Source organism: Gopherus flavomarginatus, chromosome 6 (genome assembly GCF_025201925.1).
Source record: "Gopherus flavomarginatus isolate rGopFla2 chromosome 6, rGopFla2.mat.asm, whole genome shotgun sequence".
NCBI lineage: Eukaryota > Metazoa > Chordata > Testudines > Testudinidae > Gopherus > Gopherus flavomarginatus.
In genome coordinates, this window is record NC_066622.1 from 5,878,867 (window position 1) to 5,905,199 (window position 26,333).

Genomic DNA, 26,333 nt, shown 5'->3' on the forward strand with positions numbered 1-26,333 from the left:
TGCAAGGTCTTATTTGGGTATGTACTGTAACTCCATCTCCATAGGGTGTCTGTTCTCTTCCCTGTAGGATTGAAATATGTATGTGAAAATAAAAAAGCCAAGTTAGAATTGTAGTGAAAGTTTCATTCTGTGACAAAACGCAGGCCAGCCCTATAAGGAGGGGAAAATGAAGCCGTGGCACTTGTCCCCATGCAGTCAGTCCCTGAAGACAGCTTTTGGACTGATGTTCCTGTTGACTTAGCTTGAATTGTCTTAAAAGGATTCACTTTGGCAGGTTCTACTTACAAGAGCTGGGTACAAAAGGGCAGTGATTTTCTCTTCCTTTGGAGAGGAGCCACCTCGCAGCATCATGGGCTTTAAAGAAAGTCATATCAAAGCACTGTCAGTTATTTAAGGCCTGTTCAAATTAACTACTGAGCAGGGGAAATTAATCTGTACCCCCCAAAAGTTCTATTAAACAGTCTCACCCCCAACCTTCAAAATCCCATTACTTGAGCCTCTGGCTCTTGCCACCTGTAGTGTGGTCTGGCCATGAGTGAATTAAAGGCAAAAAGATTGCTCCTGGGCAGCCAGAACTAACCTGAAGTGTATCACTACCAGCTTGCTACTCTTCGTCTAATATACAAGTAGTGCAGGTCAGGAAAAGAAGCAACCAGCTGTTCACAGCAGTGAAAACAAGCTGTGAGTGAAATACTGTATTAAAGGAAGGCTTGCGAATACAGTCAAAAGAGAATTTGGATTCAAATTAAAACTCCAGCACTGTAAACAGCAATTATTCTGAGAGCACCTACCACTGGCCCAACACATAATCAACTGCTTTAGCTGACGCCACAGCAACAAACACTCAACACTCTCCCCATTATTCAGACCACGCGAGGCAAATTAATGAAGATCGGGATTTTTTTTTAAACAGGGAATGTGCGTGAAATTTTTCATTTTTTAACACTGCCCACACTAGTATTGCTCAGAAAAAGTTATGGGTGAGCTGGCCACCTCATCTTTCCCAACCAGCTGATTACAAATTCAGGTATTTGGGGGAGGGGATGGGGACAACTCAACTTCCTAGAGCATGAATTTCAGAACAATCCAGTGAAGTGATCTACACCATCATGATGTAAAGTGACCCCTCACCTGCAGAGCTCGTGGCTAAGGGTGCTAACCTCCACAGGCCAGCAAAGTGGTACTCACTCAGACATAGGGAGATGCCTAGAGTCCCCCATCTGAGGAGCTGTAATGCACGTGGAGATAGAGTGTAATTATGGTCCTCTAAGCTCCATTCACCTACACGCCCTTCCATACATCCCAGATAAGGGTTTTGACACCCATCAACATAGGGGTGACTATCTTCCCTAGCAGATATCAGACCAGCAATGAAGGCAAGGTAAAAAGGCGTGGCTCCCGAGTACTCTGAACTGAATTTCAGCTAATATCACTGCACCGAGAGCTCTTCTTTTTTAGAGAAAGCTCTGAGCCATCCAGCTCAAGCAAAGATGGTGGAAGCAGCTCCTGGAAGCTCTTGCTAAGGACAGAACTGTGTGTCACTGGGCCAACTCCTGAACCAGAGTTAAATTTTCTTTCTTTCTCCACAGCTGCCTAGGGCTATCTACAGTGTGTGATTTATACTGCTGATTGATGTATCAAATGGTCTTAGTGTCTCCCACTGTTTCATACCACCATTCTGAAACTTGGAAATCTAACTCAGTGGTTAACCCCAGCTGTAATGCTCAGATAATGTAACTGATTAATGTTCTTTGCCACATACAGCATTAGTAGGCAGCTAGCAAATATACCATTTTCAGAGCAATGTTACTTTAATCAATTAAAGTTACAATCTATGCAACTAACAAAGCTATGCCAATTCTGTACCATATTAGTCAGGGTGTGTGCTGCTGTATACACTCTATTCGTTGTCTGTCAGTGTCTTCAGACTGTAATCCCTTCAGGATAGGGAATCTCTCACCACCATGGAGCCCCAATCCCTAGAGAAGCCTTTGGCTACTACTCTAATGTAAACATTTCCTTCTACTGTTAAACTATCTAGTTTTCTTAGTCCCAGAATTACTCATGGGACTTGTTCATTTGTGCCTGTTCACTGGTTTTTTTACTCAGAAATATTAGCCCTGCTCTCTAAACATAATAGTTTACTACGAAACAAAACAAAACACTGAACATTGTACATGAACACAGCACATTACATCCCACTGTATTATATATTTAATGAACTGGGATCCGAAAACATGAATTTAACATTTATACAGTTCCGTTGTTTACATAATGAAGCAGACTGTAAAAAACCCTACTTCTTTCTTATAATTTTCTTAGCTACCGCATATCAACTCATACAGTACACATTACTTCCAAAATGGTCTTAAACATCTACATTTTGCATTCCATTATTTTTTTAAAAGTGTTACATATTAATTACTCTGGAAAGTTTCTGAACTCTATTTAGCAGCAAATCTCCTTTCTTGATGGTTTCTTGGTACTGCCAGTTCTTGCTATCGGGCCTACAAATTATGAAGAAAAGGGTTTACAGTAAGTCACGTTAAACCACGACAAGCTTTTCAATAACGCTGTCAATGTAGTAACTGCGATTAGAATATACAGTGTTAAATCAGATTATAGATACTGTACCTGTTAGTTTCGACTATCTCATTTACTTTGTCTATTTTGCAATGCAGTCGCCCAGCTGCAATAAATCTTGAAAGCTCCCTAATTTAAAAAAAAAGAAAAAAAAGAAGGTATGTTAAATACATAGATGTTGCACAGAAGAATTGCAGGCTCCCACAAAGAGTCTTGTTTTCTTATCACCCCACTTTTAAAGAAACGCTTTGACGTTTTTTCCCCCACCGCTATTTTTAGAAGGGCCTTTCATGTTCCACCTTTGCTCATCTACTTCCTTTTCTTCTTCTAAGCTGCACCTCATTTGTTTGGACGTTAGGAGGTGGTGGTGTATTGTGTACACTTCGTTTTTATTCTATTGTACAGCTCCTTAGCATTTGGCATTGTCTACTGTTATATTAGAGGAAAGGCTCCAAGGCAGGGCAACTACAAAATTAGATGCTATTACATTAAATAGCGGTGTCGTTGCTTCCTAAAAGCTAACTTGATCACTCTTATACTCTGAACCTGGGTAAGAACTCTCTATTCAGCCAATGGGAGTTGTGTCTCGTTACCGAGTGCAGAGTGACGTATTTCATGCTTTGTGTAAAGTCACCTTTCAGTTCTGGAGGTTGAAGTAAGTTGTCAGAAGGCCACAATGCAAACGTGGTTACCCCACCATTTCTATTTCTCCTGCTACAAACCATGTCCAACCCATTCAATCCAATATCCATGTATGTCTCCCATAACCTCCTGCCACATCTAGTGCAAGCATGCGGTGGCTACCAAACCCTTCCTATCATCTCCTGATGTTCTGAGCCAGTTGGAGCCAACAGTCTCCTTACCAGCTCTGAGCATTCCCACTTCCTCCTCCTACACATCTGTTCTGATTCTTTTTCCCACCAGCAGTGTTAAATGAACTATCCTCAGTGATGGCCAGTAGCAACTGTGCTCAAATTACTCTGATAAGACAGTCCTCTTCCCCATTGCCACTGCCCTTCTATACCTCTGAAAAATTCCATCGTACAGCCTACTTCTCATGTTTCAGCCCTTCTTATAACAGAAAGTAGCCTTACTACACATTTTTACCCACTCTAGTCCCTTGCCTGAAAGCCCCCCCAAGTTATTAAAAACCATTAACATTTCTAATGTAGAGGAAAGCAGAGAGCAGTTTGTGACTTGCTCTCCACCATTTCCTAAGATCATGTGGTTAAACCCTGAATCCTTCCAGTAAATAGCCCATTAGAATGTGAACAAACAGCAGCAGAGATGGTGGTATGGAGGAGTCAAAAACTGGATAATAAGTGGAAAACATGTCTGACTGCCTGGTATTGAAAATAGTGGCTTTAACACAACCTGTCAACAATTTTGTGTGTTTTTCTAAGCGAAACGGTACAAAATTGTTTAACGTGCAGGGCTACTAGGAAATGGCAGATTGTTTACTTAATAAATTGCTGCTCATGTTAATTTTGTTTCCTGGTCCAACTGATTCTTATGAGGTCATATCGCAATAAAACGAACTAGAGTGGTTTACTATGGATCAAAGTGTGGATACTAAGGAAAAAATAATGCTGGTGCTGAGCACGTGCCTGTAAATTGATAAGGATTGGTTAAACTCTTCCTGTTGGTCTGTTTCCAGAGAACTGTTTGTGGCTAGGAAAGAAGTGACAATGAAAATAAACAAACCCATAGCAGAGCATGACAACATGGATAAGTACCTATAGTAAACCAGGTAAGTTACAATCATTAATATCTACTCTCACTATTAATAGAAACTGGTATAACTTAAGTGCTGATCTCATTAATATGATTATTCAGTTTCCGTTCAAATGTTCATTATTTTGCTTTACTAATTTATTTATGTACATTTCAGTCAGGACTCAGATTCCTGCCTATTTTTTCTTAACTGGGAATATTTAAAAAAAATACTTAGACGGAAGTAAGTTGTTCCTCTAGAGGTATTCAAACACGAGCTGGCTGTTACAGGTATCAGAGGTAAATCCACTAATCTTTCACCCTAGATTTAACTTCAAATCCCAATTTAGGTCACAGTGAAAACTAGCTGCAGTTCCAGTTGTAAGGTGAGACCAAACAAGTGCAGGCTGAGGTGTGAGTTTTGGAAAGCTTGCACAACAGCTGCCTACACTTTACCTGATTTAAACCACAAATATCAGGTCCAATCTACACAGCAATTATAGGTGAGTCAGGCAATCCAGTTAAAACTTGTAGTGAAGATGGAATTCAAGTGTCCCAAAACTGAAACATGGACAGTCAACATTTAAAGAACATGATGAAGTCTCATCTACATCATAACTTTTAACTGTTATATCCTTGTTCCCCAAATTTAACTGGATTCATCCAGATAGCCCTTGGTCTTATCATTTAAAGAAAAAAATATTTTCTTAAGGCATCTCTCTCATATGCTTCATGTGTAAAAACTAAATATAAATTTCTTATGCAGAGAGAAAAAGAAATATTGGACAATGAATTTTTTTTAAACAGACTAAAGTTAAACTGATTTCTACACTTAAACATGAGACTAGTAAAAAATAATCTTGCATGCGTACACATGTAAGTAAGTCTAAGTAAATACTTCTTCTCTCTATTGGTATCGTTTGTTTATTTGTAGCAGGATTGTTGTAAACTTTTTACATTTTAAATGACGACTAAAGTTTTTAACTTACAAAAGTTACTTTTAACTTACTGATCTATGAATTCTACACCGACTCCAAAAGCTTCTGCCATGTACCCTAGTGTCAGTGACCGGTAGGATTCTAGGAGCTGGCTGTACGCATGGATTCTCATTTCCCGTACGTAATAACGATAGTGAGGAGCAAACAGCCAATCTTTTTTCATCTCTTGCTCTACAATAGCTGAAAAGATAAAAATCACAAATACAGTCTATAATCTCTTAGAGTATAGCTATTCTTGCTTATACAAAAAAAAACCCAAAACACATAAAGTTCAATAAGCAACACAATATTGTATGTGATTGTACTGGATCCCTGTGTCCCGTACGTGTACATTGAGATATAAAGGCACAATCCAAGTAGATACTCACATCTTTGATAGTACTTGGTTTGTGTTTGCTTTATCAAAACTTGTCCTTAAGAACAGCATAGTTGAGGGTAAGACTAGTTTTCTATTGAGAGGGTCTTAAATTGGCTTTAAGAAACTACAGAGGCTTCAGGAGCTCTTGGTTTTTGTCACACTGGCACTTGCAATTCTCAACAGCAGCTGAGATTTTCTGCTCTCTGCTTTTGATTGCAGGGCAGCCATTCAGATCCAGTCTTCCCCAAAGTAAAGGGGAAGATTTTTTTTTTTTTTTTAAGTCTTATTTTTGCTACCTTAGAACCCATTTTCATGGAAACTGGAGCAGAAACCAGCAGCATGAAAACTGACAGAGCAGTGGCAACAATAAAGAATGGATTTTAAAACACTTTCTTTTCCTCATTTCTGCACTGTTCCCATAGAAACCAGTTCTAAACAGCCCGCGGCTATGAAATCTCCCCTTTAGAATTTAACCCTGAAAGTTCAGGTTTTAAAAATCAACCTACAGAATTTAGACTCCTTTGGCTTCCTGAAGCATCCAGTGTTTTAACTTTATAAAAAATTATATTCTCTTTTAAAGGAAGCCTTTCGGGGGGAGGGATAGCTCAGTGGTTTTGAGCACTGGCCTGCTAAACCCAGGGTTGAGAGTTCAATCCTTGAGGGGGCCACCTAGGAATCTGGGGCAAAATCAGTACTTGGTCCTGCTAGTGAAGGCAGGGGGCTGGACTCGATGACCTGCAGGGGTCCCTTCTAGTTCTAGGAGATAGTAGTACCTAACTCCATTAAAATAGGAATTATTGAGATATACCTAAGGTCTCAATTCCACAACCAGGAATCTTGTATTTGCACACAGCCTATAGGTCTGACCACAGAATTAGGACCAAAGACAGCAAACTGTCTCTTTGATCGCACCCTGTAAGATGGTGCTAGGTGCCCACTCTAAGAACTTTCCCTCATCCAACCAGATGCCATCTTTCAGAATGCTCATTTTATAAGAAACATTCTAGAGAGCGATAAATTCATGCAAGAGCAACTTACTCTACCTCACTGTGCTGCAAAGGGAGAGTGATATTTAGGAGTGATTCACCTAAAGCAAATGGATGAGTTTAACTGTCAGGGGTTTGACAATACTAACTACATCTGCAGCCCATCCCCATGGCAATGCTACAAAACTCAGCTATGATTTGCAGCAAGCTGCTCACAGGACCTAATGAGAAACACAGGGGAAAGATACTAGTGTATGAAATATCCTTACCTAATGACTGGAAGAAGACTGAATAACGACATTCATAGAGTGAAAAGAGATACTGTCGTACAGTTGGTAAACTATGCAACACTTCCAGAATCTCTGCCCCTTTAATAACCTGAAAGCAATCAAACAACATTTAGAAGTTTCATATACTAGCGTCAGAGAGAGAGAGAGAAAATTAAGAATAATTTGATCAGCTTGAATCAGTGCAGTCGTTTGCTTTACTTGCCTTCTCTCTAAGGTCAGGTCTGTCTAATGCAATCATACTGACGTAGACAGTATATGTTACAAATGTTTTGTAATCCATAAGTTCATAGGATGTAAATGTTGAAACTGTATCAAGAAAGAGTTCTGCTGCTTGTTTGAAATCTCGAATAGCTACGCAGTAAAGACCTTGGTAGACTTTCAGACGATTTCTCCTGTCCCAGTCTCCTCCTTCCTCTATTAGACTTAACACAAATAAGATATATATTTACTTGTTTTCTTTATCTGAAATAATGAGTATAATACATTTAACAAGATTAGAGTGCATAAGGAAGTCTCAGTTATGAAGTACACTATCTCGTAACAATTAGGGCTTCAAAAGTGCGCTTGTCGTTGGTAGATGGGATGCTTTCCTTGGTGAGGCCAGAATTCAAGCTACAATTTAAAAAATTTAAAAGTTTCTAGCCTATTTAATTGTGATGTTAATCTTCCAAATGTGAACCTATGCAGTACTGTGATCCTGAGTCTACAAACACACACCTCCAATGCCTCTGTTGCTCACAGCTTTGTCCACCAGTAGTAGACTAAAATCATTTTTAAAAAATGCAAGGGGGGAAAAAAAACCCAAAACCTATGGGTAGCAGTGAAACTTTCAAGACCCATGTAATGCTGCTGTAGCCACTAGCAGCAACGGAGGAAGGGCCAGGAGCCATTCACAGGGGAGAACACAAAAAATAGTGACTGAGGGAAAAGTAAAGTCAAAGATCTCTCATTGCAACAGCCAAGATGATGAGGAATCAATAGTGGAGACCAGCTCATTGCAGCAGCCTGAAAGTGCCACGGTGCTAAGGGGAAACAAGTTCCTCTCCCTTCTAGCAGCTACAGGCAGGAAGAGGTTTGGAAATTCAAGCTCAAACACAGGATAGCCAGGAGCAGACACAAAAGATTCAAGCTCCAGGTAGTGTCCAGGGGCAGCAAGCAGCCTCACAGAAATCCCAACACCTGCACTTCCTCACTCCCAGCAGCTGGAGATTGTAAGGGCACCAACGTTTCTCCTATGGGATTGCCCCATGACTAACTGAGGCAGCATCCACTCATCTTTCATATCTAACTTGAGCTAGTAGGTTTAGTCCTCTGGCTAGTGGGTATCTGGTAAGTTTTTCAAGCCCTGGTTATCATAGAATCATAGAATCATAGACCATTAGGGTTGGAAGGGACCTCAGGAGGTCATCTAGTCCAACCCCCTGCTCCAAGCAGGACCAATCCCCAGATTTTTACCCCAGTTCCCTTAATGGCCCCCTCAGGGATTGAACTCACAACCCTGGGTTTAGTAGGCCAATGCTCAAACCCCTGAGCTATCCCTCCCCCCTAATCGTTTGTGTCTTTCATAACTTTACCCAGGACCATAATGTGTAATAACTAGATTTAATTGCAAATTAGTAAATAATGAGAATACAAATGTCACTGTATTTTAATTATAAGCTCCAGGTGGCAGGAACTCAGATTTTTTTCAGATTGCGAAGTGCACTGTGCACTTATAACAAGAATCAGTACTATTTTTTTAAATTATTAACAAATAAGCCAAACCTATTCACTAGCAATCGGGCAGTTCTATAGCTATCTTCAAAACTAGTGTTTTGTTAGACATATGCAACCAATGATGCTTTACTTCAAAAGGTGATATCTGCCACAAATCTAACAATGGTACCTTTTTGCCTTTTCAATATTCCGTGTGATGAGGTCATTATCCATGTAAAACAAACCAATTCTTAGAAGGTAGAACACAATATCCAGACGATGTCCCAGTGCCACAGTTTTGTCATATGTCTTACGAAAAGCAGTCAGAGCTCCTTCCTAACAAGACAATATTTTCTAATATTAGAATATAAAAAGGAACTGGCACCCTACTAAAATGTCTTATCAAGGGAAGCTGCCTTGTGTGTTACCAGAGTAGTGTACAGATTTATCTTGTTGAAGGACATTTTAGCAGTACTGTGGGGGCAAAAAACCCACAGACAAGTGAAATGTGTCTCGGCACTTAAAAAAGCTGGCAGCCATCTTAGAAAGCCAGTTTAAACTAAGTTAGCATGCTCTGATCAAGGTGTATCACCCACGAGAGAACTGTACAACTGTCTATCCTAAATAATTAAAATACCAACCTTCTTCAGAAAAGAAGATTAACATTCACAACTTGTCAAAGTTTAAATCTGAAGTTCCAAAAGTTACTCTCAAAATACCTTAACAGAGTCCCCAATGATTATATGAGTACAGTAACTAACTCACTTTGCATATGCAATTATGATGTAACAGCTTAAAAACAAAACATTAGGTAGGTAGGTAGAAAATACTGTCTACAAAATGTTTTGAAAAGTTTTAAATGGCAAACTTTTATTTGTTCTCTTCTTGGCTTGCCTTTCACTTCCCAGTTTTACATCTTTTTCCTTTCTCTTGCTGCATTGCTTAGATCTCACCATCCACCCCACCCATGTGTGGTTCTATTTTCTCCAGATCATGAGTCAGCGGGCCTCCTCTAAATGGATAGAATGCATAGGAATTTGCCTGGTTTGAAAGACGAAGAATGATTTTAATGACAGCAGCCCAAGGAACCTGGGCCTTTAACTCACCTTGTCCCCAATTCGGCACAGGTACTCAGCCTTGGCCATCATTGCATCACGGATTTCACTCTCCCCCAAGATCTTTTCTGCATCTTCCAGTTCATTGTCGAGACGTTTCAACTCTTCCTCATTCGCCTTTTTCATCTTATTCAACAGCTCCATGTCCATCTGCCAGTCAAGTGGCTTGCAGAGTGCTTCATAGTATGGGGCCATATCTGAAAGAGAATTGGGGTAGCTCTTGCTGTCTTAAACATTGCTGCAGGATCCCATATCAATAGTCTGAAGTGCTAAAGGAAAACTCCCATTGAGGGAGGGATATAACCAGATCAGTTATCAGAAGCTGCCTGTTAAAAGGACATTTAGACACTATGCATTGAAGATTGTGTTTCAGGTTCTCTTCCTGTTTGACAGTCTCCTGCCTCTTATGCACAACTCATTCACTTCCCTGGGCCCCAGCCTGCTCTTTAGAATATCAGGGTTGGAAGGGACCTCAGGAGGTACCTAGTCCAACCCCCTGCTCAAAGCAGGACCAATCCTCAACTAAAACCCCAAATAGCCCTCTCAAGGATTGAACTCGCAACCCTGGGTTTAGCAGACCAATGCTCAAACCACTCCACCTGCTTCTTGCTATGTTACTAGTCTAGCTGCTTGGCTCTTTTCTTTACTTGCTTATACAGGTCTGTCGCACCTTATGTTGGGGTTACATTCTGCACTCAGTGCGTAAAGCGAAAATCGCATATAGTCAAAATTACACTGAGTAATGAATCACCCGCACTACAGGTACAGTATTAACATTGTTTTTCTCGTTTTTGTTTTCGCGGACCGTGTAAAGCTGAAATCGCACATGTTAAAAGTGCGTAAGATGCGATGGACCCTGATGCTGGACTGGCACTGTTAGCTGTTACTGCAAGATAAACAACAGCCATTTCTCTTCAGCCATGGGGCACACAGACTGAGATGTACTCACACTCCATAGAATAAGGTGATGCTGTGAACTCCCCCCACCCCTATGACTGCTGGCAGGGCACACTGGGGACCCACAGCTCCTTACTGGGGGAAAGAGAGAAGCCCCAGGCTGCACCTCCTCAGTGGGAGAGGGAATGGGGTCTGAGGTTGGGGGGATGTGGAGGGGGCAGGGAGGGGTTGGGAACAGGGGGATGGGACTAGGAGGTCAAAGGGAATGGGGACTGCGGGCTGGTGCTGGGGGATGTGGAAGAACAGAGTCGGGGGGGGACAGACAGGGAGGAGGATGGGGGGGGGAGCCCGAGCGGGGGAGAAGACAGAGAAGGGAGGGAACAGGGGTCAGAGAGCGGGCTGGGGCAGGGGCCCGGGAGAGGAGGAATTGGGAGAGGGGCAAGGGCGTGGGAGTGGGGGCCGGGGCCGGGGCGAGAAGGGGGAGGGGAGGGGAGCGGAGAGAAGGGGTGGAGGAGGGGACCTCGGAAAGGAGGGAACAGGGCCCGGCAGTGGGGGAGGGGAGGGAACGGGGCCCGAGAGGGGTGGGGGAGGGGAGGGAACGGGGACCCGGCGCGGGGGCGAGGGGGAGGGAACAGGGGCCCGGGAGGGGAGGGGGAGGGGCAGGGGACGGGGAGGGCCGAGGGAGTGGGGGAGGAGAGAGAAGGGAACGGGGGCCCGGGGAACGGGAGGGGGGGGGGGAGGGGAGGGGACGGGGCCCGCACTCACTGTGGCGCCGCACGGCCGCCATGAGCTCCTCGCGCACGGCGGGCTCGGGGCGCTGCGGCCGCAGGCTGAGCAGGAAGCGGAGCTGGGCGATGCGCAGGTCGGGGTTCTTGGGCAGCCCCTCCTCCTCCAGGTTCTCCAGCGGCATGGCGGGGCCGGGGCCGGGGCCGGGCGGCGGGCAGCGGCGCGGCCAGTCACTCAGCCGCCGAGAGACGGAAACCGGCGGCGGCCGCTTCCGCCCGCCCGGGCCCGGCCCGGCTCGCAGCGCCCCCTGCGGGCTCGGGGGAGCGGCCTCCGGGCCCAGAGACCCCCCCACACACACCGCCCTAGCGACCCCCGACTCGGACCCCTACATCACCCCGACACCGCCTGACACCCCGACTCCGACCCCCGCCTGACACCCCGACCCCCGCCTGACACCCCGACTCCGACCCCTATTCCACCCCCCGACACCCGCCTGACACCCCGACTCCGAACCCCATATCACCCCGACACCCGCCTGACACCCCCCGACACCCGCCTGACACCCCGACTCCGACCCCCTATATCACCCCAACACACCCCGACTCCGAACCCTACATCACCCCGACACCCCGACTCCGACCCCCTATAGCACCCTGACACCCGCCTCACACCCCCCGACACCCCGACTCCGACCCCTACATCACCCCCCGACACCCGCCTGACACCCCGACTCCGACCCCCATATCACCCCCCGACACCCGCCTGACACCCCGACATCCGCCTGACACCCCGACTCCGACCCCCATATCACCCCCCGACACCCGCCTGACACCCCGACCCCCATATCACCCCCCGACACCCGCCTGACACCCCGACACCCGCCTGACACCCCGACTCCGACCCCCATATCACCCCCCGACACCCGCCTGACACCCCGACCCCCATATCACCCCCCGACACCCGCCTGACACCCCCCGACACCCGCCTGACACCCCGACTCCGACCCCCTATAGCACCCTGACACCCGCCTCACACCCCCCGACACCCCGACTCCGACCCTTTTATCACCCCGACACCGCCTGACACCCCGACTCCGACCCCCGCCTGACACCCCGACACCGCCTGACACCCCGACTCCGACCCCTATTCCACCCCCCGACACCCGCCTGACACCCCGACTCCGAACCCCATATCACCCCGACACCCGCCTGACACCCCCCGACACCCGCCTGACACCCCGACTCCGACCCCCTATATCACCCCAACACACCCCGACTCCGAACCCTACATCACCCCGACACCCCGACTCCGACCCCCTATAGCACCCTGACACCCGCCTCACACCCCCCAACACCCCGACTCCGACCCCTACATCACCCCCCGACACCCGCCTGACACCCCGACTCCGACCCCCATATCACCCCCCGACACCCGCCTGACACCCCGACATCCGCCTGACACCCCGACTCCGACCCCCATATCACCCCCCGACACCCGCCTGACACCCCGACCCCCATATCACCCCCCGACACCCGCCTGACACCCCGACACCCGCCTGACACCCCGACTCCGACCCCCATATCACCCCCCGACACCCGCCTGACACCCCGACCCCCATATCACCCCCCGACACCCGCCTGACACCCCCCGACACCCGCCTGACACCCCGACTCCGACCCCCTATAGCACCCTGACACCCGCCTCACACCCCCCGACACCCCGACTCCGACCCTTTTATCACCCCGACACCGCCTGACACCCCGACTCCGACCCCCGCCTGACACCCCGACACCGCCTGACACCCCGACTCCGACCCCTATTCCACCCCCCGACACCCGCCTGACACCCCGACTCCGAACCCCATATCACCCCGACACCCGCCTGACACCCCCCGACACCCGCCTGACACCCCGACTCCGACCCCCTATATCACCCCAACACACCCCGACTCCGAACCCTACATCACCCCGACACCCCGACTCCGACCCCCTATAGCACCCTGACACCCGCCTCACACCCCCCAACACCCCGACTCCGACCCCTACATCACCCCCCGACACCCGCCTGACACCCCGACTCCGACCCCCATATCACCCCCCGACACCCGCCTGACACCCCGACATCCGCCTGACACCCCGACTCCGACCCCCATATCACCCCCCGACACCCGCCTGACACCCCGACCCCCATATCACCCCCCGACACCCGCCTGACACCCCGACATCCGCCTGACACCCCGACTCCGACCCCCATATCACCCCCCGACACCCGCCTGACACCCCGACCCCCATATCACCCCCCGACACCCGCCTGACACCCCCCGACACCCGCCTGACACCCCGACTCCGACCCCCTATAGCACCCTGACACCCGCCTGACACCCCCCGACACCCCGACTCCGACCCCTACATCACCCCCCGACACCCGCCTGACACCCCGACTCCGACCCCCATATCACCCCCTGACACCCCCCGACACCCGCCTGACACCCCGACTCCGACCCCCATATCACCCCCCGACACCCGCCTGACACCCCGACATCCGCCTGACACCCCGACTCCGACCCCCATATCACCCCCCGACACCCGCCTGACACCCCGACCCCCATATCACCCCCCGACACCCGCCTGACACCCCGACATCCGCCTGACACCCCGACTCCGACCCCCATATCACCCCCCGACACCCGCCTGACACCCCGACCCCCATATCACCCCCCGACACCCGCCTGACACCCCCCGACACCCGCCTGACACCCCGACTCCGACCCCCTATAGCACCCTGACACCCGCCTCACACCCCCCGACACCCCGACTCCGACCCCTACATCACCCCCCGACACCCGCCTGACACCCCGACCCCCATATCACCCCCCGACACCCGCCTGACACCCCCCGACACCCGCCTGACACCCCGACTCCGACCCCCATATCACCCCCTGACACCCGCCTGACACCCCGACATCCGCCTGACACCCCGACTCCGACCCCCTATATCACCCCGACACCCGCCTGACACCCCGACTCCGACCCCTATATCACCCCCCGACACCTGCCTGATACCCCAACTCTGACACCACCTCACACCCCGACACCGACCGCCCCATATCGCCCCCGACACCCTCCTCACACCCGCGACACCGACCCCCCATATCGCCCCGACACCCACCTGATACCCCGACTCTGACACCCCCACCTCGCACCTCCAACACTGACCACCCCATATCGCCCCCCGACACCCGCCTCACACCCACAACACCGGCCCCCCCCATATCGCCCTCTGACACCCGCCTGATACCCCAACTCCGACACCCCCGCCTCACACCCCCGACACCTGCCTGACACCCCGACCCCCCATATTGCCCTCAACCCCCGCCTGATACCCCGACACCTCCATATCACCCCTGACACCCGCCTGACACCCCAGCTCCGACCCCCCCATATCGCCCCCTGACACTCACCTCAAACCCCGACTCCGACCCCCCGATATGGCCCCCCGACACCCACCTCACACACACACACCCCCATATCACCCCCCCAACACCCGCCTCACACCCCGACTCTGAGCCCCCATATCGCCCTCCCAACACCCGCCTCACCACCCCCCGACACCCGCCTCACACCCAGACTCTGACATCCCCATATCGCCCCCGACACCCGCCTCACACCCCGATTCCGACATCCCGATATCGCCCCAACACCCACCTCACACCACCCGACACCCCCGTATCGCCCCCCGACACCTGCCTGACAACCTGACTCCGACCCCGCCATCTCTCTCCCCGACACCCGCCTCACACCCCGACTCTGACATCCCCATATCGCCCCCCGACACCAGCACCCCCCATATTGCCCCCAAACCTCTGCCTAACGCCCTCAGAGACACTCCTCATAATGCCCCCAGACACCCTAACACCCTCAGAGACACCCCCATAAGTCCCCCGACACCTACCTAGCACCCTCAAAGACCCCCCCATAATGCCCCCAGAAACCCCGACCTCCACCTAACACCCTCAGAGAACCCCCATAAGTCCCCCAACACCTACTCAACACCCTCAGACACCCCCATAATACCCTCAGAAACCCCAACCTCTGCCTAACAACCTCAGAGACACCCCCATAATGCCCCCAGAGACCCCAACACCTGCCTAACACCCTCAGAGACACCCCCTGACACCAGCACCCCCATGACACCCGCCTAACACCCTCGGAGACTCCCCCATAATGCCCCCAGAAACCCTGACATCCGCCTAACACCCTGAGAAACACCCCCATAAGTCCCCCAACACCTAACACCCTCAGAAACATCCCCATAATGCCCCCAGAAACCCCAACCTGTGCCTAACACCCTCAGAGACACCCCCATAACACCCCCAGAGATCCCGACACCTGCCTAACTCCCTCAGAGACACCCCCCATAATGCCCCCAGAGACCCCGACACCTGCCTAACACCTTCAGAAACACCCCCTGACACCAACACACCTATGACACCCCCAGAAACCCTGACACCCACCTAACACCCTCAGAGACACTCCCTGACACCCCGATGATGCCCCCAGATCAGGGGTGGCTCTAGGTATTTTGCCGCCCCAAGCACGGCAGGCAGGCTGCCTTCGGCATGCCGCCGAAGGCAACCTGCCTGCTGCCCTTGCGGTGACTGGCAGAGCGCCCTCCATGGCTTGCCGCCCCAGGCACACGCTTGGCGGGCTGGTGCTGGAGCCGCCCCTGTCCCAGAGACTCCTGACACCTCACAATGCCCTGGAGACCCCCCACACCACCACACATGGTGCTCTCAGAGACCCCTCCCACCTCATCTCAATGCCCCCAGATACTCCCCAGCACCAACACACCCCCACACTATCTCCAGAGACCATTGACATCCCCGCAAGACCTGTGACATTGACATCCCCATGGTGCCCCAAGACACCAACCTACCTCCAACCCCCCCAAAGATCCCTGACACTGCCCCCCCTCCATGTCCCCAGAGACCCCTGAGGCCAACAACCCCACAATGCACTCAGAACCCCTGGACACCAACACCCCCCACTAATGCACCCTAGGTCCCCTATGCTAACTCCTTCCCCTCCCCCAATGCATCCCCCCCAGACTCCTTCATTTGAGAGACATATTTCACCATAGACTCCTCCCACTGACACAGACACTCCTCCCCCACACATCGACTCCTCCCGCTGAGAGAGACCCATCCACCATGGCCTTAGTATAATCAGACTCCACCAATGGAGAGGCATGCACAAGCCACCAGTTCCCCCCACCCAAATTTTCAAATTTCTAATTGAAATGTGAAACATTTCTGTCAGCTGTCATATTTCACACTTTTCTAACACTTTCCATCCGTTGCTGTTAGTATCACACTGCGTAAAACATGTTATCTCTGCTGTAGCTTTCTTACTCCCTCATACACTTTAAGGCCAAAACCGACCATCTTGATCAGCTAGTCTGACCTCCTTCACATCACAGGACACAGAATCTCACCCACCCATTTCTGTAATAGGCCCATAAACTCTGGCTGAGTTACCGAAGCCCTCAAATCTCAATTTAAAGATTTTAAAAGTTATAGAGAATCCATCATTTACTCTACTTCAACAAACAAGTGGCCGGTGCCCTGTACTGCAGAGCAAGGCAAAACACTGACCTGGGGGAAAATTCCTTCCAGAAACCCAAAATGGCAATCAGTTAGCATGGAGGTGAGACCTACCAGCCTCATCATTACTTCTTATTTTTAGTGAAAAGTCTGAGCATTTGTGATAACACTGCTCTACCGCCAAAATGCTTCTGAAATAAATGTAGTCCAACTTTACTAATTCTGGGTCACTGAGAACAAAAATGATGCTTAAAATTGTTGATTGGCTCTAGTTTTCAAGATATGCTATTGGGTCAGTATATACGACCCTTGACTTGGGAATGGCGGAGGATAAGTGAATTATAAAGGGAAGGGATCTCAATTTAAACCAGAAATGACTAAAATACATCTTTGACTGGATCTATGAATAAATCTATGACTGGGTTTGGACAGTACTTGCTTTTTAGGCAAAACAATGAATGATGCAATCTGAAGCTGGTATTGCATCATACATGATATGAATTGTATCATGTTATTCCTAGAAGTCATGGATGATGCAATCATAACGAAGCTTACATCACTCTGCTGAACAAATTGCCCTATATCAGCTCTAGAAATCATACAGTGTCATGCTCTCTTATTTGTCAGTGTTTGATTTTGCAAAGGGACACATTTCTGTTTAGCCAAAGTGAGCAGAGATGCCTCGTACTTGTGTGAACAGTGCAGATAACTTCTGCTATGTTTGTGGGGAAGTGACTTTTGCATCACAAAAGTGCAGTATAACCACTATGGTTAAGAAAGCCTATCACCTTTATTTTGGCTGCAAAATTAGAGATCAGGTCAAGAGGTGGGCCCCACACAGATGCTGCAACACTTGTGCAACAAATCTTCGCCAGTGGTTGAACAGGAAAAGGAAATCTATGCCTTTTGCAATGCCAATGATTTGGAGAGAGCCAACAGATCATACCAGCAATTGTTACTTCTGCCTGGTGCCTCCAGTTGGGAAAGGTGTGTCAAAGAAGAAAAAGTGGACTGTGCATTATCCAAACATTCCATCAGCTATATGCCCAGTACCCCACGGAGAAGGACTGCCGGTTCCTAATGCACCAGAATCCTTCTCACTTGAGTCAGACGAGGAAGAGGAAGAGGATGAAACTTCTGGTCCTGAACCATCAATGTCACAGGACCCACATTTTCTCCCATCCTCCTCCTCTGAACCACACCTCATAACACAAGGTGAACTGAATGACCTTGTCAGGGATTTGGAACTACCCAAGAGTAAGGCAGAGCTGTTGTGCTCCAGACTACAGCAGTGGAATCTCCTGGCAGGCTATCAGGGCAAATGGAGCCCATCAATGCTTGCAGACTATTGCTGGACAGTGACAAGAGATGCTCCATTTAATGAATACAAGAGACAAGCCAAGAAGCGCCAAGTAGTCACTGAATAGGACTAAACTATGTACATAATAGTTTTTTGCTTTTTGTTTCATAATAAATTTTATTTATATAACCCTTTTGCTGATTTTTAAAGTGTTACATAAACAGGACAGGTGAAGTATTATCATGTAAACCAACCATAAACACATGAAAAGACCTAGGTTTACAATTTATGATTAAAACTCTACTATCTACACAATATACATAGACATAAAATGTAAAAACTTAAATATCTTAGAAACAGTAGCCAATCAGTTGTTTTAATTGTCATATTTGAATTCAGTGCCTCAAAATACATAATAAATATCACATTTTATCTCTGAAGCAGATGACTTCTCAAAAATTGTAGACCAGTGTAATTTGAGCTTCTGTGATATTGTAGTTTGGACATTAGAATAGCAAACTGTTTTTGTTATTAGGTATTAGTATTGTGGTAGCCCCTGGTGATGCCGGCTGAGATGGGGCCCCATTGTGTTAGGTACTATACTAGTCAGTAGTCACTGCCCTACAGATTTTACAATCTAAGGCCTCTATGTAGGAAACCAATTACATAGACAAGACACATTATTTTTGAACTTTCAGGGTTGGCGGTACTGCCTATGTATTTATAATTTAGACTGTTCAATTTCTGTCTAATAAAATTTTACGATTGTTTTTTATCTGTCCAAATATCTCAGTTTTGTTATATTTTCCCAAGTGAACACATAAAGCCCATGTATTTCAGTCCATTTCTGGCAGTGTGATTTTGTTTGGAGACTGTAACATTATCTGGAGTCACCAGATGGCACTATACATACAGATGATCTTGTATGAGTGATAGTGTGACCGGGTCATTAGCAAAACTAGACAATCTATCTCTGTGTTGTTTAGTGGAAGTCTTGAATTTGCGAACTGCTCCAGCAGAGTCGATAAATCATTTATAGCTATGCTGAAAAGGCTTAGGCTCAGATTACATCTCTGTGTTATTCCTCTCTCTTGCCTGAGGGCTGTTTGCAAATTGTTTATTTTTCTTCTGTATTTGATAGGTTGGTAGACTGATACAGTGTCATGTTTTCTCACTAATTCTAGTTAGTATCAATTTAAGAGTCAATCCTGGGTGCCAGACTGAATCAAAAGCTTTTTAAAAAGTTACATGAAGCAGAAAACTCTCATCTCTTTTTTTTTAAATATGTTTGATCATCTGCTGGGTGAAATGCAATCAGTGGCTTAATACCGTTTGGTTTTTTATTATTACATAGTTACTGGCTAGACTAAAATGTATTATTGTTTTCATTGTGGGTGCTACAGAATAGTTGATGATGTTGTTGGTAATATAAGGACCTCTGAGATTGTCTGAGTTGAGGCTCTCTCTCTCTGCTTTTTGAATGTTTAATTCATCTGACCTTTTCGGAGGGAAGTGTCAACATTGGGGAGGTTGGGCTAAAAATTTAAAAGGCTTTCTACATGATTTCTATGTTGTGTTTCAGTATCAATTTGAGATGGAAATAAATTTACAAAGGCAAAAATGGCAGCCAAGCACCTAGTTCCTACAGACTGCTAATGCAAGTTGGGCACCTAACTGCCGTTAGTGTCTTTGTAAATATTACCTATATTATCTGGTCTGTATGATTTTCTGAATTTGTGTTTCTGAAGAGTTTTCTTGAGTTTGAGTATTGTAAAAGGGGTCTTCAGGATGGTTTGGTGGTTTTAAACTGCATCTTCAAGTCAAATCTTTTTAAAAATTATGCTCTTGTGTTCTTGAATAAGGTTTGGGGTTGGATTTCTTCCTATAGGTCTTGGAAAGAATTGTTTTGTCCATATTTCACTACTTTGAATTCCTAAAGTTTTTCTTTTTTATTGGGTTTAAATTCTTTACAGGTTTGCCAATAGGAATTGTTATCCAATGCGTCTTTGATTTGTGCTAAATATTTTTAAATGGATTTTTGTTATTATTATTCCTGTGAAAGCACTAATTAGTAGTTCTGTGGTATGGTGAGTACAAGATATGTTAGCTTCAAGAGTTTGTTTCAGTGTTTTAAGTTGGAGAATTCCTTTGTTTTTCCCCTTTGCTTATGATAGCCTATATCTAACTGTTTCTCTTCTTTTTTCTTTTTGAATTTTCAGTCTTCTTTTGCTGGTTGTATGATTAGGGGTTGCTTTGATGCTCTGTTGAGAACTCTGTGTAGGTCTTTTGCATTGATGTTTATGTCATTTGCCTGTTGGTCATAGCATTTGTTCAGGTTATCTATCACTAGGGTTTCAGGGCTCTTTTGTAGTTTTCTTTTGATTCTTATTCCCAGATATATTTTGGACAATCTGTATTGGTTTTGTGGTGTGTTGTTTGTTGATGGTATAATTTAAGAATATAAAAGCTGCTTGGCAGTGGTCTGATAAATATGGCTAATGTCTCAGCACACACACACTCCCCTTGGCACACTCATTTACATGCAGACTCTCTTTTTCTTGTTCAGACACAGACCTATTCCCATTAAACTCAATTAAACTGTTTACAACATTAAGAATTCCTTGTGAATAATTATGACAGGATTGGTTTCAGAGTAGTTGCTGTGTTAGTCTGTATCCACAAAAAGAATAGAAGTACTTGTGGCACCTTAGAGACTAACAAATTTATTGTAGTATAAGCTTTCGTGACGTACAAAATCTTATGGCATCGTGGCACGAAAGCTTATGCTACAATAAATTTGTTAGTCTCTAAGGTGCCACAAGTACTCCTGTTCTTTTTGTGACAGGATTGGAAACATAGGAATTGCCAGGCAGATGAGACCCAAAGTCCATCTAGTTCAGTATCCTGTCTCCAAGACTGACCAGCACCAAATTCCTCAGAAAAAGCAACCTCGCATTAGGCAGATGTGGGATAATATGCTCTCCCCCCACCCCCCACCCCCCGCCCCCATGTTAGGTCTCCTAACTAATCTCCGTTAGTTAGTGATTAGTTTTCACCCCCAAACTTGAGGGCTTATATCTCTTCCAAATTGTCTGTTTGCATTAACTGAAAGCTCTGGATATTCTTGTTTTCCATACAAATATTGAATCCCTCTTTAAATCTTGCTAAATTTTTGGCTTCAACAACATTCTATGGCAATATGTTCTACAGTTTAATTGTGCATTGTGTAAAAAAGTATTTCTTTTTGATGTGCCACATTTTAATTAGGCCCTAACTATTGTTACCCCTTTTGAGTGCCCACCCAATAAGTCTGGGTTTTGTAGGTTGGCCCAGTTAGGAGGAGAAATTGATGAGAGAGTTAGGTACCTTGGTGCAGTCTTGTTTGTTTGCAAAGAATGTGCAAAGTCCTGTTTCCCTGAACACACGAGGAACCAAACAACAGCTGCCAATCCTCTCTTCAGCGGTGGGTCCAGGCACCAGCGCTCCAAGCGCATGCCTGGGGTGGCAAGCCACGGGGAGTGCCCTCCTGGTCCCTGCGAGAGTGGCAGTCAGACAGCCTTTAGCTGCTTGCCTGCAGGAGGTCTGCTGGTCCCGCAGATTCAGTGGCAAGGCGGCAGCGGGTACGCCAAATCTGTGGGACTGGGGACTTTCTGCAGGCAAGCCGCTGAATCCGCAGGACCAGGGACCTCTGCAGGCAAGCCGCCGAAGGCTGCCTGACTGCTGTGCTTAGGGTGGCAAAAAAGCTAGAGCCACTTCTGCCTCTCTTAGCCAGGCCCCAAAATCCTCTTTCTAGCTTCTCTCAGGGCCACACACCATGCTTATCCAGGCTGTGTCTGTAAGCTTCCTTTTCCTTCAGTTTCTGTATGCTTTTCTTATTGTCTTCCCTGCCTCTAGTGCCAGAATCAAGTTTTGCATCCAGATGAGGTGAAGCTGTGGTGGACAGCAAGCCCACCATGCATTCTCCTGGCAATGGCGGCTCTTGTCCCAACGCTTAGCCCAGCTCCCCACTCTGAGCATTGCCACCTGTAGCCCGGCCACTCTTCCATCATGACAGAGGGGCAACTGGGTTAATTTTGAGTGTGTGGCATTGCAGCATGGTACATGGGATTGCAGTGCCACATCGCAACACCAGGAACAACAGCCAGGCCCAATCTGTGGGACTGAAGCAGCTGCTGTTGGATGAGTATGGGGCTGGCTTCCTCTCTAGCCCTGTGTGAAAATGTGTGTCAGACTCCTCCTTTTGTGAATTGCATAATATGCTTGAAAAGGCACACTCATACACCCCTAGTCTGTCAATTAGCTCCACCAGTAACCACCCACATTCATTCAGCCAATACTTGGTGAAGGCCTTCGCCCACATAATTCACATTTCCGAATGGCCTTGGACATGCCTTTGTTGTGAGTGGACACTGATATTATTTCATAAAGGAGCTTAACTGTTTTTACTATCTTAAATAACGGACATCAGTTGCACCCGCCAGATTCAATGAGGTTTAGCCCAACCTATAACAGTATGTTGCTATGAGTGAAAAGAGAATAAGACAGCTGATTTTACTTTCAATGTGATTTTCTATTATTGTTAAAGTAATGCATTTTGTTTTGGCAATTATATGTGAAAACCTAGTTAATTTATTTTTCAATTTTTGTCTAAATATTTAGCCCACAGTTTTCTAAATGTATGTGTCTTCCCTTACCTAGTGGTTGCTTGAAACAATAACTAGGAGGAGAGGAACCTAATTGTGTGCCTTTGATCTTTATTGCCAAATGTGTTAGAATTCAGGGAGGTAATTCTTATGTCACCAATTGTTATAAGAAGAAAATAAGGCTTAATTTGGTGGTAATAATTCTAATTTGGATTAAGGTCACTAAAATAATCCAAATAAATAAATTCCTTTGTTGCAAAAAGTATCAAAAAGTAGGGCTGAAATGGTCAGATGGGGAAATGGAATCAGAACTCCTGGGATGCTTCTTTATATTCACATTACTTCATCATTCCAGAACAGGTGTACTGCTTGAAGAGGGGTAATGTAGATGCTCTGACATGGTTATTGAAATGGCTTAACGTGACATATTTATGCAGTTGTATTAGTTAATCCATTTTTAAACAGTTCTGCTGTGCTCTTAGTGTGAATGTGGAAGGTATAGTTTGAATAGAAAACTATCAGACTATTAACCTCAGATGATATGGTAGAAGCGAATAATATGTGAAGTATTTAGTCTTCAAAATATACAAATTGTTGTATTATCCAAAATTCAGATCACAACTCAAATTTGTTCTTAGGGGTTCCCTGATTTTCCTAAAGACCTTCATATAAAATTGAGGTTTGCCGCCATTAAAAAACGACAGTGCAGAGCTGCCCATCATTTCCTGTCTGTGTGCTAAGCCTGGCACCTAGCCAGCTGCAGCTGCTGAGCAGAAGGTCTCCGGCAAGTTTGTTGTTTTTCTTTTTCCTGTAAGGCCCAATCCTGTGAACACTTACACTCAGGAGTAACTTTAATCACGTGAGCAGTTCCACTGACCTCGATGGGACTACAGTAGATCTCTATTGACAGGCCCTCTGCCTCTTCACAATCCCACTGTAGCAGGTCATGTTTGTCTGTTCTTGTATCTGTGTGGTCCTAAATTCAGAATTAGCAAGGAGAAAGTAAAAACAATGAGGAGTTTGGTGGCACCTTAAAGACTAACAGATTTATTTGAGCATAAGCTTTCATGGGTAAAAACCTACTTCTTCAGATGCATGGAGTGAAAATTACAGATGTAGGCATTATTATTAGGGAGAAAGTAATTACATTTACTATTTAGTTGAAAGGGTTAATAGGTAGGGCACTGTTTGGTAAAACTGCCAGCGGGCGCCAGTCCTCTCTGGGTGCATTTGTTTATTAAATCAAGAAGTATAACAACATTAACATATTTAAGAGCAACAGCCAGTTATGTTACACTATCCTCCTTGTTCCCCTTCAAACAGCCAGCCCTTCCCCACCACTAAGTTACAGAATTTCTAAGTGTACTTCCAGATACTTCTGTGCTAACGTGTGCTCTCACAGGACATTAACACAATTCCTAAGAAAAATCCCTTTCATCTTTTTAATTCAACCTGCAAACCCAAAAGATGGGGTAGCTGTACATGAGTATCATAGATTATTAGCGTTGGAAGGGACCTCAGGAGATCATCTAGTCCAACCCCCTGCTCAAAGCATGGCCAATCCCCAAATGGCCTCCTCAGGGATTGAACTCACAACCCTGGGTTTAGCAGGCCAATGCTCAAACCACTGAACTCTTTACATAGAGAGGTTTGTTTTCTGTGGCTGCCACATGGGATAATAAAAGGGCCTTGCACAGTCTTTCTGGAGCCATAACCAGCTCAGACCCAGAACAGCCAAAACAGGTGGAAACTTCCCAGAAGGAAGGCGCCTGGATTTTACACACTGTCCCATCTTCACTCACAGCTGGTGAAATGTGCCTGTGGTTGCTGAGCTGATATTGTCTATGTTGACAGATACTACAGGCAAATAATACTTGGTGTGAAACTGAAAGGTGGGAGCCCAACTTCCACATCAAGGCTTGGTATTGCTGCTGCTGGCATCCCTCTCTCTCTTTTCTCATAAGATGGCTCCTCCAACAGCCCAGTACTAACCCCTTCTCAGTCAAGGGAGCGTCAGGCCGGGCCATGAACCTATCTTGCCCAACACTGCTTTCTTGATTTTGGCAGCACCGGAGGCCTCGCCTTCTTTGGCTGCAGCAATGTGGTCCTGCCAGGAGTTTCTCTCTGCCTTTAGACCCCCTGCTGCTATAGCCTTACTGTATTCCCTGCTCACTGATGTTCTCCTGTCATCTCTCTACCCTATCTTGATACGCCTGCTCCACTGACCAGCTTTGGGACACTTTAGAAGCCACTGCTAGCTAACTCCTGTTTCCTGAGAGTGCAGTGTGCCAGAACCATGAGACAGTCACGTAGGCATGAGCACCTTAGCTCAGGAGGAGTTTATTACCCACCTCTCCTTTGTTTAGATCTGCCCTGTGCTCCAGTGACAACATGGGGATTTTTTTTTAAAGAGTTACCCTTTTGTAAGTGAGCTGCACATATCAAAGGCAGAGTCTGGCAACTGTTCTTTATGCAGAACTGGTGGCATGTACAACTCTACTGAAATCAGCGGAGAGACTCTGTATTCACACCAATGGTAACCGAGAGAGGAATCTGGCCCACTGAGTGGTAAGTAGTGAGGTAAAAAGTTTGGCTTGGGTAGCTGGAAGGAGTTACAGGACAGAATTCATTAGCTGTGTTTTGGAGGAAGGGGTCAAAACCCACAAGGGCTTTAGATGATGAGATGAAACACAGTAGGAGTTCAGTGAGTGGCCTCCTCAATTAATCCCCTGCTTTCATCTCTTCGGCCACAGATACTGGGCTGTAGCAGGGATGGGTGGACTGCTTTGACAAAAGAAGAGCCCTCCTATCCCTTTCTTCTGAACCGTAATCTATTTCTTGCACCGCGCCTGGTCTCCAGAAGTGATCTGGGTTGCACTGTGATGTGATGTGCTACACCTGCAAATTGCCACAAGGTGACAGTGTTTCAGAGCAATATTGAAGCATAATTTTACCTCTCCTTTTTGTTGTTTTTCCACAATGTAAAGTGAAACTATGTCATCATTAAATCCTAACTAAAATGATCAGGTACCGCCAAATTATCACTAAGCAACAGTTGGCGAAATGCTTAGGTAATTAAAGCCATAATTGTGGACGTCTGGGGTAGGCTGCCTGAAATCACCATAGAGATGATTTTGCCTCTTCTTCATCTGTCCAAATTCATTGTTCTTAAATCAAGAATGCTTGTTTCTCCTTATGAATTGCCTGTGAATGTTCCCACTTGGGGGACGTCGGACTCTGACCCTTGGAATTTCAGGATACCAATGCCTCTTAGAGCCGACAAACACCATCTTGCAACACTCCTTGTTTAGAGTTGAGGTTATAAAAGTGTCATGTGACCCCAGCCACCTACATTTGTTCTTTCCCAAGCCAAGCTGTGGATGTAGTGACCTTCTGTCAGTGCATGTAGCAACTTCTGATACACAGC

General features: G+C 46.8%; 1 protein-coding gene across 1 annotated transcript; it reads right to left on the reverse strand.

Moving 5' to 3' along the window:
* Positions 1-2,196: 2,196 nt before the first annotated feature.
* PSMD6 (proteasome 26S subunit, non-ATPase 6) lies at positions 2,197-11,580 on the reverse strand. The gene is made up of 8 exons (XM_050957514.1): positions 11,401-11,580; positions 9,730-9,935; positions 8,814-8,959; positions 7,131-7,350; positions 6,908-7,016; positions 5,306-5,474; positions 2,635-2,712; positions 2,197-2,507 (listed from the first exon to the last, which is right to left on the reverse strand). The coding sequence occupies exons 1-8, from the start codon at positions 11,543-11,545 to the stop codon at positions 2,411-2,413; spliced, it is 1,170 nt and encodes a 389-aa protein (XP_050813471.1). The 5' UTR covers positions 11,546-11,580; the 3' UTR covers positions 2,197-2,410.
* Positions 11,581-26,333: the final 14,753 nt, after the last annotated feature.